Consider the following 16,665-nt stretch of genomic DNA (forward strand, 5'->3'; position numbering starts at 1 on the left):
CTGTCATATGCGCTCTGTGAAGAACCTTAAATTGTATCAGGCTAAGCCTGGCACAAGAGGAGGAAGAATGAACCCTACCCAAGGCATCCGCCCATGTACCCTCGTCTATCTCCTCCCCAAGCTCCTCCTCCCATTTACCCTTTACCCTCTCTTCCTTATCCACCACCGCCTTCAAAGCTTCCCATACCACCACCTGCGAGACCTCACCCGTACAATAAACAACACATATTTCTCAATCACGTTTCCAATCTTATCACAAAACCCTCCGTCCCCAACAGTCCCACATCCAATCTCCACCCCTTCTCCAACACCATATCAATGTGGCATGGTCCGATATCGCAATTGCCGAATATTCCAACCCCTTGACCTCGGCCAACAGCGACTTCTCCACCACAAATAAAATCTATCCACGAGTAGGCCTTATGAGCTGAAAAGAAGAAAGAATACTCCCCCTCCCCCAGGTGCAAGAACCTTCAAGGGTCTGATGCGAGCTTCAATTCACACGAGACGATTAGTAGAAGTGACCAGTGGTTTTAATAAGCTAGATCTGTGCCTGCGACTGCTCTGTACCGCCTACAGGCTGCAGATCTATATACCACCGCCGAGGGGGCGGAGCCAAAGGCAGAGCCCACAAGGGTATCAACATAATACATTAAAAGAAAAAAATAACTTATCTAGAGCCACAGCCTCACAATGTCACAAAGCATTTAATAATCAGTTAAGTAATTTTTGAAACATCATCACTGTTTGGGATGAACGGTTACTATATTACTGTACCCTTATCATCATGTAAGGTGATGTCCCCTTTAAGACCGGGGCTTGGAATCCTGGGGGACTCCACCTCTGGCTCCACCCCACCTGGGAGCCGTATATAAGGGGCCGCCTTGTGGGCGGCACCCAGTAAGCACCCGTCTCGGCACTAGGCTAGTTCTTAGCTTATTAAAGCCTTCTTTACCGTTTACTCTCTAAGCGTCGTTATTGAGGGGAAAACAACTTAATAAGCTAAACTACATCAGGATGGGCGCAGGCCTAAAACCAGAGAAGCTCAATCTGGAAGCACGGACACCGGAGGCAAAATAAAATTTTCAATACTGGCTCCGATGTTTCGAGGCCTACCTGGACTCCTCATAGACTCCCATCCTGGGGCCACGCAAGCTGCACCTACTCCACGACCGGGTGAGTCACAGAATCTCCACCACGCTCGAAAAGGCGACTACCTACGAAGAGGCGGTCGAGTTACTATGCAAGCGGTTTGTCAAACCCATCAACGAGGTACATGCCCGGCATCTGGTCTCTACTTGCCGGCAGTGCTCGGGGGAATCGCTAGACGAATTTGCAGAAAAACTCACCGCGCTCGCCAGGGACTGTGACCATCAGGATGTAACAGGGGAAACCCATATGAACCTGCACATCAGAGACGCTTTCGTGTACGGGATCCGCTCGACCTACATCTGGCAACGGCTACTCGAAAACGATCTCCAGGACACGCGAACACTCGCCTCCTCGCTGGAAGTGGCCCGCCATAATTTGGGCATGTACCCCGCGGACCCTGCGAGTCCCCCTCGGAGTCCTCAGACTCGGCCACGTTACGGGCCGGCGCCGCGCGGCGACCCGCCCAGACTGGGGGCACACTGTGCTACTTCTGAGGGCAGGGCCAGCAACCACGCCCACGCTGCCCAGCCCGCTCCGCGATCTGCAGCAACTGCGGGAAGAAGGGGCATTTTGCGAGGGCCTGCCTGGCCAGGCCCAAGGGCCAGAAACACAAAGAACAGCAGGCCCGAAAATCAGGCTCACAGGCCCGCAGGCCTCGCAATGCGGCTGCGCAACGACCCGACACGCCCCCTTCTGATGCGTCATCCGTCTCGTGCGAATCATGGAGGCGGCCATCTTGTCAACGGCCATCTTCTCGACCCGACACGTGCGACTGACAGCGGCGGCCATTTTGCGGATCCGACTCGGCTGAGGACTCGGACTACCCGCAATTGGGAGCGATTACTCTCGACCAAACGCGGCCAAAACATCTGCAGAACTCAATGATGAAGGTCCAGGTCAACGGTCGCGACACTCCATGCCTTTTCGACTCCGGGAGCACGGAGAGCTTTATTCATCCTGAGGCGGTAAGGCACTGCTCCTTGCGCACCCATCCCGCGTCCCAAACCATAGCCCTCGCATCAGGGTCCCACTCGGTACAAATCAAGGGGTACTGTATCACGGATCTCTCAATCCAGGGTGCCGAATACACCCGTTTCAAACTGTATATCCTCCCTCACCTCTGCGCCCCCCCTGCTGCTCGGACTGGATTTCCAGTGCAGCCACCAAAGCCTGACACTGAAGTTCGGTGGACCCCTGCCCCCGCTCACGGTATGCAGCCTTGCAACACTCTATTCGCGAACCTCACTCCCGACTGTAAGCCCGTCGCCACCAGGAGCCAGCGATACAGTGCCTAAGACATGACAGTCATCAAGTCAGAGGTCCAGCGTTTACTGGGAGAGGGGATCATCGAGGCTAGCAACAGGCCCTGGAGAGCACAAGTGGTGGTAGTCCAGTCCGGGGAAAAGAAACGAATGGTCGTGGATTATAGCCAGACCATAAACCGCTTCACGCAGCTCAATGCGTACCCTTCCCCACATAGCAGAAATAGTAAATCGGATCACCCAATACCGGGTATTTTCCACGGTCGATCTCAAATCCGCCTACCACCAGTTCCCCATCCGACCGAAAGACCGCCCCTATACTGCCTTCGAAGCAACCGGCCGGCTCTTCCACTTCCTCGGGTCCCCTTCGGCGTCACAAATGGGGTCTCCGTCTTCCAAAGGGCGATGGACCAAATGGTGGACCAGTACAGCTTGCGGGCTATATACCCGTACTTGGACAATGTCACCACCTGCGGCCATGACCAGCAGGATCATGACGCGAACCTCGAAAAGTTCCTCCAGACCGCCCGAGCCCTCAACCTGACTTATAACGAGGAAAAATACGTTTTCCACACAACCCGGCTAGCCATCCTCGACTATGTCATGGAAAACGAGGTCCTAGATCCCGACCCCGACCGCATGCGTCCCCTAAAGGAACTTCCCCTCCCCCGCAGCCTCAGGGGGGCTTGACATTCTCGTGCGCAATGTCCTAATTGTCCGCAATTGTAACATTCCGGTGGTTTCTGTGGGGGGCTGTTCCTTCCTTCGTTTACCCTTGCGGGGTTCTGGTGCGTTTTAACTGGATGCATGTCTGCCTGCTCTTCCTCGGGTTCCCTAACTGCGGGTTTGTCTGCTTCTGCCTGCTGTTCCTCGGGATTTTTAACTATGGGTTTGCTTTGTACAGACTGCTCCCAGGCGCGGGACAATCTTTTTAAAACCCATTTCTCATTGTGGGCTTCCTCTGAGGGGTCATAATTCGTACAGGCTTTTTGTCCTGCCTCTGTGGCATGGGAGATAAGGGTGCGGGTCCATTTGGCCATACCGTCTTGGGACAAATGGGCATGTTCTAAATTACCGAAAACTGCTGTGAAATGAATCCACAGGCGTCCAGCAAACGCTGTGGGGTATTCTGTCTTTTCCTGCCTGCACTTATTGAGGCCATCTACGGGGTCACCCCGGTTATACCCGATCACATCCAGGATCGCGGTATGCATTTCTGCAAGGGTGCCTCCTCCTACGTTCTGTGGGTCGGGAAGGGCTGCTGCTACCGATGGATCTAAACTTAGAACCATGAGCTTTACATGCTCTCTCTCTTCCAGGTCGTACATGGTCGCCTGATGTTTGACGGTGGCAAAGAAATGGTGGGGGTCTAAAGCGGGGAGGAACAGTGTGATTTTTGCACACGCGTCCTGTAATTGGGTCACTGTTAGGGTGGTGGAATATAGGAATTCCGCCTCGTCCGATGTGGCTGTGCGGTGGGTTGTTACAGGGTTCATGGGAGCCTGAACTACCTGCTGTGCGGGGGGTGGGGGTGCTTTTCTCCTTTGGGGCTTTCCCTCCGCACATCTTCCCTGAACATATCTCTGCGCTGTTTCTTGTAATTCTTCCCAATCAGGGCCGTCTTCCTGATCTAACGTTTCCCCAAAGGTTTCTTGAAATCCTTTCTGGACAGAAAGCTGTGATTGCAGGTCTGCAATTTGCTTCCGGCACTTTGCATGGTCTATGGTGCTCTGTCTTTGTTCTGTGGTTGCAGCGTGGAGCGCTCTCAAGGCTGCCTTGAGATCACTACATTGTTTCTGTAGCGTCTCCACCTGCTTCCCTGTTTCTTTCCTCACCAGGACTGCACGCTGCGTGTCCTGATAAGCCTTTTCATACTGGCACTGGAAACTACTCAAATGCGCCAGACAAGACCGGTGACCCCGTTTGGCGTCAGCCACCTCTTCGTCCTTTGTTGCTAATTTCCTCCTTAATTCCAGATTCTCTTTCTCAACCTCGCATACATCGACTTTACTCATACAATGTATGCCCTCTACTTCTTTGCGGAGCGTCTTGACGACCTCCTCTGTGCCTCGCATTTGTGCCAGACAGGACACGATTGCCATCGGCTTGCGAGCTTTTGCTAAGTTCTTTTTATGGATCTCACTCATGCTCTCCCACCAAGTATGCCCTATACTTCCGGAACCTGATTTGTTATTATCGCAGAAATCATTCCACATGGGCCATCCTTTGCCTTTGAGATATTTCCGGATTTCCTCTTCCCAAATGGGACACTGTCCCACTCTACTGCTGCTGGTCGCAGCGACCGCAAATTCCTCGGGGTTCATGAGGCGTTGCATTGCCTGCATGGCCATCTTTCCTATCCGCTTGCTTCGTTTAAATTTGGAACAGGGGCTAAGGTGGTGTCGTAGATGCGGGTACAGCTTGCGCTAATTTCCGAAAATACAGACTTCCGACAGTTTTGATGCAACAAAATCAATCAGTTTTACCTTATAGCCCTGTTAGTTACGCATGCATACACACACTTCCGAATTATGACTTATTAATCAGAACTGCTTGAACACTTGTGGTTTTTGTTTCCAATTGGATTCTAATTCAAATTTCTTGGGTTCTCCCGGAGTGGTTTTCCACTTCTAGATCGGGTCCCGGCGGAGTGGCCAAAATGTTGCTCGTTTTAGCCTTAGTTTACTTTATTCTTATTCTGTCACCTTTGCTCATGAGACGCCAGGTATCTTTCTGGTACAGCCATGTGGTTCAAGTCCAAGTAATGATTAATAATGCAACACACCGCTTAGTAAGAGTTAAATCAACGCTCATTTATTATATACAGCAATAAATATTTATACAATTATCCTACTTCTAGACTACTACCTACCACTAAAGGCCAATACTTAACTTTGGAAATGGCCCACCAGGTCAGGGAAACAAATGGTCTTTCGAATTGGTTCTGAGCCTGCGGGATTCAAAAGCTGGTACAAGTCGATAGTCAGGAGCGCCTATCTGGTAGCGATCGCTGGAGTAACACTTACAGTTTTCTTTGTCGAAGGGTCTCGAAGGTTGCGAGCAGGAGAAGAAGGGTCGAGTTGAACTTGGCCCCTATTCTTATAGTCCCCAGGGGCTTCCCGCCTCTCGGGGCGGACCTCGTACCTGGTTCCAAGTGATTGGACTTGGTCCCAATCACTTGGTTCGATATGCTCCAATAATGTGGCGATTCCTTGATCGGGGGGGTGGTCGTTTACCTTCCTTTGTGTCAGCCCCTGCTGGCGCCGAAAGGTCTGGGTCGGCTTTCAATTGCTAATTTGTAGCAATTGTTCCCGGGGATGGCGGCTTACTATGCAGATGGCTGGGTTGTTGTGATGTTGATGGCGGCAGGTATCGGTCTGGGCTGACTTCCCCAGAGGCGAATACACTGTTTTACCTGCAGCTGTCCGTTTGAGTCCTGTTGGCTGATTTTCCCATCAGCCTCTTCCGTTCGCCATTTTAGATCGGGGTTTGACCATTTTAGTCAGGAATCAGCCATTTTACGTGGCTACAATTCAAATCGGCAACATCACCACCAAGCACCCCAAAGTTTTAGTCGATCTACCCCACACAGCAGAACACATTTTGGGCATAGACTTTATGAATTCCCACAACCTATCCTTTGATCCAGTCAACCAATGTGTCTGGAGAATGGCGAAATCTGCAAGAGCCCCCGCAACGCTCACCATAGGAGAATATGCAAACAAAATTAGCGCAGTAGACGAATTTTGGTTTGACCCGACTACGATTAGCACGGACAAGTAGGTTAGGGCAGTTTTACAAAAGAACAGGACAGCATTCGCGACCCACAAACACGACTGTGGCTGGATGACTGGTTCAGTACAAATCACAGGACCTGACCCTAGACCCCAAAAGCAATATGGATTTCCCCAAGAGGCAGAGGGAGAAATTGCAAAAGTAATCGACAGCTTATTAGAGCAGGGCGTACTCAGATCAGTAACCTCTACTAATAATGCCCCAATTTGGCCAGTGAGAAAGCCCGATGGATCATGGCGACTGACCATCGATTACCGGGAACTCAACAAAATCACCCCCACAGCAGCCCCCACAGTAGCCACAAGTCCCGAGACCATGCTCAAGCAGGGACTCCATTCCCGATACTTTACGGTTTTGGATATCAGTAATGGATTCTGGTCCATTCCATTGGCAAAGGCGTGCCAGTACAAATTTGCCTTCACCTTTAAAAATCAGCAGTACACATGGACATGCCTTCCACAAGGATTCCACAACTCCCCCTCCATTTTCCACCGACAGCTGGCAAATGGTTTAGCCAAATTTTCTCGCCCCGAATGTCTGGTCCAGTACGTAGACAACCTCCTACTGCAGACAGACACCAAGGAAGAGCACATCGAGCTTCTGTCCGAACTCCTGGAACTCCTACAAGCAATTGGATGCAAAGTAAACCCCAAAAAGGCCCAGATTTTGGAAAACAAGGTGATATATTTTGCCAGCTCCTTTCACACAGAAGCAAATTGGCAACACAACATGCAGCGCATGCAAAAGGTTTCAAACCCATTGCCCCTTGCTAACCCCTCCAGAAAAATTGTCAATTACTCGGGTACTGATTATAAAGAAATACAAAACCATAAAAATTCCTCTAAGGTACAACACAGGAACAGGCCATTCAGTGTTTGCCCTCCATGCAAGCAAACAATTCTTTTTTTTTTAATTTAGAGTACCCAATCTTTTATTTCCAATTAAGGGGCAATTTAGCATGGCCAATCCACCGACTCTGCATGTCTTTGGGTTGTGGGGGTGAGACCCACATGGACACGGGGAGAATGTGCAAACTCCAGACGGGCAGTGACCCGGGACCGGGATTGAACCCGGGTCCTTGGATCCGTGAGGTAGCAGTGCTAAACACTGCACCTTGCCGCCCTCAAGCAAACAATTGTAACTCTATTTAGCACTGTATGCATACCAATGCAGTTCCAGTTCTGATGAAAAGTTACCAAAAACAAACGTTAACTCACTCTCCCTCTCCATGGATGCTGCCCGCCTCGCTGAGTATTTCCAAAATATTCTGCTTTTATTTTCTCACCCACAATTATCCTTCGTCCTCCTATCCAAACCAAATCTTGAACGTTGGCAGCTTTTGCTTGAATCACTAATAAAGTGTTTCACGATTCATAATAATAATCTTTATTAGTGTCACAATTAGGCTTACAGTAACACTGCAATGCAGTTACTGTGAAAATCCCTTAGTCACCACACCGGCGCTTGTTCGGATACACTGAGGGAGAATTCAGAATGTCCAATTCACCTAACAAGCACATCTTTCGCGACTTGTGGCAGGAAATCGGAGCAACTGGAGGAAACCCACAGACACAGGGAGAACGTGCAGATTCCGCACAGACAGTGACCCAATCCGGAATCGAAGCTGGGACCCAAGCCGGAATCGAAGCTGGGACCCTGGCACTGTGAAGCAACAGTGCTGACCACTGTGCCACTGTGCAATGGGGAGTGAATATGCTCAGTGTGATGTTCTTTGCTTTCTTGGTAAAATATGGCTTTGAGGTGTAGTGTTCAACAAAGAACATCAAGGTATGTTGATTCACAAAGCTAATTTATTAAAACAACTCATAATTAGATTCAAACGTCTTATTGAGATACAAAGGTTTCTAAATAAACTAAACTATAATTCTATCCACAGATCTCCTGAACACACGAGTACCCTCTATCCCACCTACTCCTAGAGTCAAGATTGATCACCATCTGGTGGTTAGAGGTATTTACATAAAATTGTTAACCCTTCATTTACCATACAATATCCATATTGTAACACTCAGCAGCAACCACATCTCAAGTGTTCTAAACCAAAAAACTGAAAGTTGCATTTTATCATTTCAGAAATGTATTTTAGTCTCGGATTTAAAAAAATACAAAGGAAGCAAACTAAATTACAGAGATGAGAACATGGGAATTAGAAATGAAAGAGTGAGAGTAGGGAGGTGTTACCAGGGTTTCATTGGAAGCGAGTGAGCCAATGGGAGGCGGGTTTATTGGGAGGTGTGTGTCATGGCGGCGCCCTGTGTTGGGGCCATGAAGTTGCTGATGTTCTCGGGATTCTGCAGTTCGTCACCCTGGAGGCTGTCAGTGCTCAAGAGCCCCTTGCTCTGGAAGTCCGGAACGGGATGGAGACGGCAGCCGTTGAGGCGAACGCATCAGCATTCGTGGGCCAGCAACGTGGTCCAGGGCCGAGTCTCTGTGGATCAGGGCAGCAGGTGAGTGAGCCCGGCCGGGAAAGTCCGGCGTATCAGTGCAACAGAGTGGCCAGTGTGAGGCACTGGGGACGATCCTGTTCAGGGCAGCGGCCGTTTGCATTACTAACGATCCCGGGGAACTTTTAATAGAGAGGCGAGGTGGATGTATGGAGCAGGTGAGGAGCCGAACAAGAACTGATCGAGCAGGCGAGTGAATGGACAGTGTTTGGGGGAACACCTAATTGCAGGGATCACTGTAGTGGTCGATACTGGATATGTGATTCTTCCTTTTATAGTGTCTGGCTCGGAAAAATCAAAAGTTAACAGTATGTGAGACTTTGTGCAAGGTAAAACTTGGGTGTGTAATTGTGTATTTGGATATCAATGTTTATGGAAATATGATTTAGTATTTCGATAAATAAGAGAAGTTGAGCAATGTTCCAAGAATAAGAGTGCACTCCTGGTAACCAAAGATTTGTTGGGTGGAAAGGTTACTGAGGGTTGAGGAGATGAGCTTGTGCTCCACAGACCTTGGTCTGAATGGGCTGGCAGGGAGGTTGATGAGACTAAAAACAAAGGTACATAGTATTTGGCGATTGTGATAGTTAGCTTTAGTTCACTTGATAGAATACATACAGTGCAGGAGGAGGCTATTCACCCCATTGAGTCTGCACCGACCCTCTGAAAGAGCACCCTATCCCCGTAACCCCACCTAAACCACACATCATTGGACACTAAAGGGCAATCTTAGCATTGCCAACCACCTAACCTGCATATCTTTGGACTGTGGGAGGAAACCAGAGTACCCTGAGGAAACCCATGCAGATACAGAGAGAATAAGCAAACGCTACATAGACAATCACCAAGCCGGTAATTGAACCCGGGTTCCTGGTGCTTCGAGGCAGGAGTGCTACCACTGTGCTGCCCTGGCATAGAACATAGAACATAGAAAAATACAGCACAGAACAGGCCTTTCGGCCCACGATGTTGTGCCGAACCTTTGTCCTAGATTAATCATAGATTATCATTGAATTTATAGTGCAGAAGGAGGCCATTCGGCCCATTGAGTCTGCACCGGCTCTTGGAAAGAGCACCCTACCCAAAGTCAACACCTCCACCCAACACTAAGGGCAATTTTGGACACTAAGGGCAATTTATCATGGCCAATCCACCTAACCTGCACATCTTTGGACTGTGGGAGGAAACCGGAGCACCCGGAGGAAACCCACGCAGACACTGGGAGGATGTGCAGACTCTGCACAGACTGTGACCCAAGCTGGAATTGAACCTGGGACCCTGGAGCTGTGAAGCAATTGTGCTATCCACAATGCTACTGTGCTGCCCTTAAGAACAAATAAATCTACACTATATCATTTTACCGTAATCCATGTACCTATCCAATAGCTGCTTGAAGGTCCCTAATGTTTCCGACTCAATTACTTCCACAGGCAGTGCATTCCATACCCCCACTACTCTCTGGGTAAAGAACCTACCTCTGACATCCCCCCTATATCTTCCACCATTCACCTTAAATTTATGTCCCCTTGTAATGGTTTGTTCCACCCGGGGAAAAAGTCTCTGACTGTCTACTCTATCTATTCCCCTGATCATCTTACAAACCTCGATCAAGTCGCCCCTCATCCTTCTCCGTTCCAATGAGAAAAGGCCTAGCACCCTCAACCTTTCCTCGTAAGACCTACTCTTCATTCCAGGCAACATCCTGGTAAATCTCCTTTGCACCCTCTCCAAAGCTTCCACAACCTTCCTAAAATGAGGCGACCAGAACTGTACACAGTACTCCAAATGTGGCCTTACCAAAGTTTTGTACAGCTGCATCATCACCTCACGGCTCTTAAATTCAATCCCTCTGTTAATGAACGCGAGCACACCATAGGCCTTCTTCACAGCTCTATCCACTTGAGTGGCAACTTTCAAAGATGTATGAACATAGACCCCAAGATCTCTCTGCTCGTCCACATTGCCAAGAACTCTACCGTTAACCCTGTATTCTGCATTCATATTTGTCCTTCCAAAATGGACAGGCTCACACTTTTCAGGGTTAAACTCCATCTGCCACTTCTCAGCCCAGCTCTGCATCCTATCTATGTCTCTTTGCAGCCGACAACAGCCCTCCTCACTATCCACAACTCCACCAATCTTCGTATCGTCTGCAAATTTACTGACCCACCCTTCAACTCCCTCATCCAAGTCATTAATGAAAATCACAAACAGCAGAGGACCCAGAACTGATCCCTGTGGAACGCCACTGGTAACTGGGATCCAGGCTGAATATTTGCCATCCACCACCCCTCTCTGACTTCTATTGGTTAGCCAGTTTGTTATCCAACTGGCCAAATTTCCCACTATCCCATGCCTCCTTACTTTCTGCATAAGCCTACCATGGGGAACCTTATCAAATGCCTTACTAAAATCCATGTACACTACTTCCACTGCTTTACCTTCATCCACATGCTTGGTCACCTCCTCAAAGAATTCAATAAGACTTGTAAGGCAAGACCTACCCCTCACAAATCCGTGCTGACTATCCCTAATCAAGCAGTGTCTTTCCAGATGCTCAGAAATCTTATCCTTCAGTACCCTTTCCATGACTTTGCCTACCACTGAAGTAAGACTAACTGGCCTGTAATTCCCAGGGTTATCCCTAGTCACTTTTCTGAACAGGGGCACGACATTCGCCACTCTCCAATCCCCTGGTACCACCCCTGTTGACAGTGAGGACGAAAAGATCATTGCCAATGGCTCTGCAATTTCATCTCTTGCTTCCCATAGAATCCTTGGATATATCCCGTCAGGCCCGGGGGACTTGTCTAGCCTCAAGTTTTTCAAAATGCCCAACACATCTTCCTTCCTAACAAGTATTTCCTCGAGCTTACCAGTCTGTTTCACACTGTCCTCTCCAACAATATGGCCCCTCTCATTTGTAAATACAGAAGAAAAGTACTCGTTCAAGACCTCTCCTACCTCTTCAGACTCAATACACAATCTCCCACTACTGTCCTTGATCGGACCTACCCTCGCTCTAGTCATTCTCATATTTCTCACATATGTGTAAAAGGCCTTGGGGTTTTCCTTGATCCTACCCGCCAAAGATTGTTCATGCCCTCTCTTAGCTCTCCTAATCCCTTTCTTCAGTTCCCTCCTGGCTATCTTGTATCCCTCCAACGCCCTGTCTGAACCTTGTTTCCTCAGCCTTACATAAGCCTCCTTTTTCCTCTAAACAAGACATTCAACCTCTCTTGTCAACCATGGTTCCCTCACTCGACCATCTCTTCCCTGCCTGACAGGGACATACATATCAAGGACACGTAGTACCTGTTCCTTGAACAAGTTCCACATTTCACTTGTGTCCTTCCCTGACAGCCTATGTTCCCAACTTATGCACTTCAATTCTTGTCTGACAACATCGTATTTACCCTTCCCCCAATTGTAAACCTTGCCCTGTTGCACGCACCTATCCCTCTCCATTACTAAAGTGAAAGTCACAGAATTGTGCTCACTATCTCCAAAATGCTCCCCCACTAACAAATCTATCACTTGCCCTGGTTCATTACCAAGTACTGAATCCAATATTGCCCCTCCTCTGGTCGGACAATCTACATACTGTGTTAGAAAAGCTTCCTGGACACACTGCACAAACACCACCGCATCCAAACTATTTGATCTAAAGAGTTTCCACGCAATGTTTGGGAAGTTAAAGTCACCCATGACTACTACCCTGTGACTTCTGCACCTTTCCAAAATCTGTTTCCCAATCTGTTCCTCCACATCTCTGCTACTATTGGGGGGCCTATAGAAAACTCCTAACAAGGTGACTGCTCCTTTCCTATTTCTGACTTCAACCCATACTACCTCAGTAGGCTGATACTCCTCGAACTGCCTTTCTGCAGCTGTTATACTATCTCTAATTAACAATGCCACCCCCCCACCTCTTTTACCACCCTCCCTAATCTTATTGAAACATCTATAACCAGGGACCTCCAACAACCATTTCTGCCCCTCTTATATCCAAGTTTCCGTGATGGCCACCACATCGTAGTCCCACGTACCAATCCATGCCTTAAGTTCACCCACCTTATTCCGGATGCTTCTTGCGTTGAAGTATACACACTTCAACCCATCTCCGTGCCTGCAAGTACTCTCCTTTGTCAGTGTTCTCTTCCCCACTGCCTCATTACACGCTTTGGCGTCCTGACTATCGGCTACCTTAGTTGCTGGACTACAAATCCGGTTCCCATTCCCCTGCCAAATTAGTTTAAACCCTCCCGAAGAGTACTAGAAAACCTCCCTCCTAGGATATTGGTGCCCCTCTGGTTCAGATGCAACCCGTCCTGCTTGTACAGGTCCCACCTTCCCCAGAATGCACTCCAATTATCCAAATACCTGAAGCCCTCCCTCCTACACCATTCCTGCAGCCAGGTGTTCAGCTGCACTCTCTCCCTATTCCTAGCCTCGCTATCACGTGGCACCGGCAACAAACCAGAGATGACAACTCTGTCTGTCCTGGCTTTTAACTTCCAGCCTAACTCCCTAAACTCGTTTATTACCTCCACACCCCTTTCCTACCTACACCGTTGGTACCAATGTGCACCACGACTTCTGGCTGCTCCCCCTCCCCCTTAAGGATCCTGAAGACACGATCCGAGACATCCCTGGCCCTGGCACCCGGGAGGCAACATACCTTCCGGGAGTCTCGCTCGCGACCACAGAATCTCCTATCTATTCCCCTAACCATTGAATCTCCTACAACTATTGCTTTTCTATTCTCCCCCCTTCCCTTCTGAGCCCCAGAGCCAGACTCAGTGCCAGAGACCTGGCCGCTAGGGCCTTCCCCCAGTAGGTCATCCCCCCCAACAGCATCTAAAACGGTATACATGATGTTGTATTGAAGGTACCTGTTACCCTTTAGTAATTTTAAACACCTCTATCAAACCATCCCCTCCATCTCCGAATCTTCTCTAACAATAACAGCTTATATATTTAAAACTTCCTTCATATTTTTTATTCCGCTCACTAGGCAACATTTGAGTCTACACTTGTATGATCTGTAATCCCTCAATATCCTTTTTATAATATGGAGCCCAAAACTGCGCACACTACACTCAGCTGCGGTTATATGTCAATGTACAATTACATTTTAATTTTTATATTCTGCTCTTAGAACATAGCAAAAGAAAAGGAGCAGGAGTAAACCTTTCGGCCCTTCAAGCCAGTCTGACATTCAGCAAGGTCATGCCTGATCTTCGAGCTCAAATCCACCTTCCTGCATATTCCTTAATTCCCCTAAGTGCCCAAAAATCTATCAACCTCTTTCTTGAATGTACTCAATGACTGAGCATTCACAACTCTCTGACGTAGAGATTTGCAAAGAATGTAGACCATTAAGCAACTGACAGGAGGAGGAGACTCCACAAACATACTCATCCTCATTGATGATGAACCCAGCACTTCAGTGTAAGCGATAAGGCTGAAGCATTTGCAAACATGTTCAGCCAGAAGTGCTGAGTGGATGATCCATCTCTGTATCCTCCTGAGGTCTCCAACATCAGAGATTGTCAGTCTTCAGACAATTCATGTGGTAATATCTGCAGATTGCACATTAAACTTTTCCGCAGGGTTTAAAATATATTGGGTTTCACCCTGAAGTCCCAACAAAGCAGTGACGGGAGCCTGTTGTGCAAGTGACAGAACAAGGACAGTGCATGTGTGAGGCCCAGCACAAGGTGATGTCACAGCACTCCTGGCTGACTTGAGCTGGGGAAGAGCAGAATTAAATTGCAATGAAGATTAAGAGCATGTGTGAGTAAAAGTCCCTGTCATCACAGTCCCTATCAGGGAAGTGTCTCAAAGTTGTCGTCAGTCCCATCACTTCCAAACTGTTAATCTGGAATAATCAATACAATTTGGGTTCCACCACAATCACTTTGTTGCAAACATTATTACAATCCAAACATGAATTTAAAAAACTCAAGTGGTGAGAATGACTGCCCTGGACATCAAGGCATTATTTGACCGAATGTGGCATCAAGATGCCCTAACAAAATTTAAGTCAATGGGAATTGATGCAAAAACATTTCACTGATTAGAGTCATATCTAGCACAAAGGAGGATGGTCTTGGTGCTGGAGGCTAATCAACAAGTTCCTCTGCGTCAATAATATAAAAGCAAATTGTTGCAGATGCTGGAATCTGAAACAAAAATACTGAACAATCTTAGCAGGTCTGACAGCATCTTTGGAGAGAGAAGGGAGCTAATGTTTTGAGTCTGGATGAGTTTTGTCAAAGCTCCTCTGCATGCTGATTGGATTTGGATTTATAGTCATGTGTACCGTGGTACAGTGAAAAGTATTCTGCATTACAGTCACGACAGATCATTCCATACATGAAAAACATAGGACATACGATAAATACACAAAGTAAATACGTAGACATAGACTTCAGGTGAAACATACAGAGTAGTGCTACTCCGTAGAGAAGATGCGTGGAGAGATCAGTTCCGTTCATAAGAGAGTCATTCAGGAGTTTGGTAACAGCGGGGAAGAAGCTGTTTTTGAATCTTACTGCGTGCTCTCAGACTTTTGTATTTCCTGCCCAATGGAAGTGGTTGGAAGAGAGAATAATCTAGGTGGGAGGGGTCTTTGATTATGCTGCCCGCTTTCCTGAGGCAGTGGGAGGTGTAGACAGAGTCAGTGGATGGGAGGCGGGTTCGCGTGATGGACTGGGCTGTGTTCACAACTCTCTGTAGTTTCTTATGGTCTTAGGACGAGCATAACAAGCTGTGATGCAGCCAGATAGGATGCTTTCTATGGTGCATCTGTAAAAATTGGGAAGAGTCAATGTGGGCATGCCGGATTTCCTTCGTTTCCTGAGGAAGTATAGGTGCTGTTGTGCTTTCTTGGTCGTAGCGCGACGGGGGTGGACCAGGACGTATTGTTGGTGATGTGCACACCTAGGAATTTGAAGCTGTCAACCATCTCCCACCACTGCACCATTGATGCAAATGGGTGTGTGTGATACTTCGCTTCCTGAAGTCAATGACCAGCCCCTTAGTTTTGCTGACATTGAGGGAGAGATTGTTGTCGCTACACCACAACACAAGGTTCTCTATCTCCCCCATGTACTCTGACTCATCGTTGTTCGCGATCCAACCCACGGCAGTTGTGTTATCAGCAGACGTGTAGATGGAGTTGGAGCCAAGTTTTGCTACAAAATCATGTGTGTATAGGGAATGTAGTACGGGGCCAAGTACGCAAGCCTGACGGGGTCCCGGTATTGAGGACTATTGGGGAGGAGGTGTTGTTGTTTATCCTTACTGATCCTGGTCTATGGGTCAGGAAGTCAAGGATCCAGTTGCAGAGGGAGGAGCCAAATCCTAGGTTTTGGAGTTTTGATATGAGCTTGGCTGGGATTACGGTGTTGAAGGCAGAGCTATAATCAATGATTAGGAGTCTGATATAGGAGTGCTTGTTGTCGAGATGCTCCAGGGAAGACTGTAGTGACAGGGAGATGGAGTCTGCTGTGAACCGGTTATGGTGGTATGCAAATTGCAGTGGACCAAAGCATTCTGGGAGTATGGAAGTGATGTGTCTCATGACCAACCTCTCGGTTCCAGGCCCAACCACATTCAGCTGCTTCATTAATGACCTTCCCTTCATGGGGTCAAAATAGGGAGGTTCGCTGATGATTGCCTAGTGTTCAGTACCATTCACCATTCCTCAGTCAACAAAGTAGTCCGTGCCCATGGACAGAAAGGCCTGGACAGGACTCCAGCTTGGGCTGAAAAGTGGCAAGTGATATTCATGCCAAACAAGTATCATGTCTCAAAGAAAACCTAGCAATCTCCTTTGATGTTTAGTAGCAGTATCACCAGCATTGAGTCCCCACACCCAATATCCTGGGGATTTATTGTCAGAACCGTAACTGGACCAGCCACATAAATATTGTAGCTATGAGAACAGATCAGAGACTGGAAATTATGTAGCTCCACAAAGC

At 48.1% G+C, this 16,665-nt stretch overlaps 1 protein-coding gene across 2 annotated transcripts in view; it reads left to right on the forward strand.

Moving 5' to 3' along the window:
- Window positions 1–8,453: 8,453 nt before the first annotated feature.
- Window positions 8,454–16,665, forward strand: part of pnpt1 (polyribonucleotide nucleotidyltransferase 1, mitochondrial) — a 137,625-nt gene continuing 129,413 nt past the window's right edge. For both annotated transcript variants that reach the window (XM_072507824.1, XM_072507823.1), the window contains exon 1: window positions 8,454–8,677. In XM_072507824.1, coding sequence (XP_072363925.1) covers window positions 8,472–8,677 — 206 coding nt within the window. In that variant the 5' untranslated portion in view covers window positions 8,454–8,471. The remainder of the gene's footprint in view (window positions 8,678–16,665) is intronic.

Source organism: Scyliorhinus torazame, chromosome 1 (assembly GCF_047496885.1).
Source record: "Scyliorhinus torazame isolate Kashiwa2021f chromosome 1, sScyTor2.1, whole genome shotgun sequence".
Taxonomy (NCBI): Eukaryota; Metazoa; Chordata; class Chondrichthyes; order Carcharhiniformes; family Scyliorhinidae; genus Scyliorhinus; species Scyliorhinus torazame.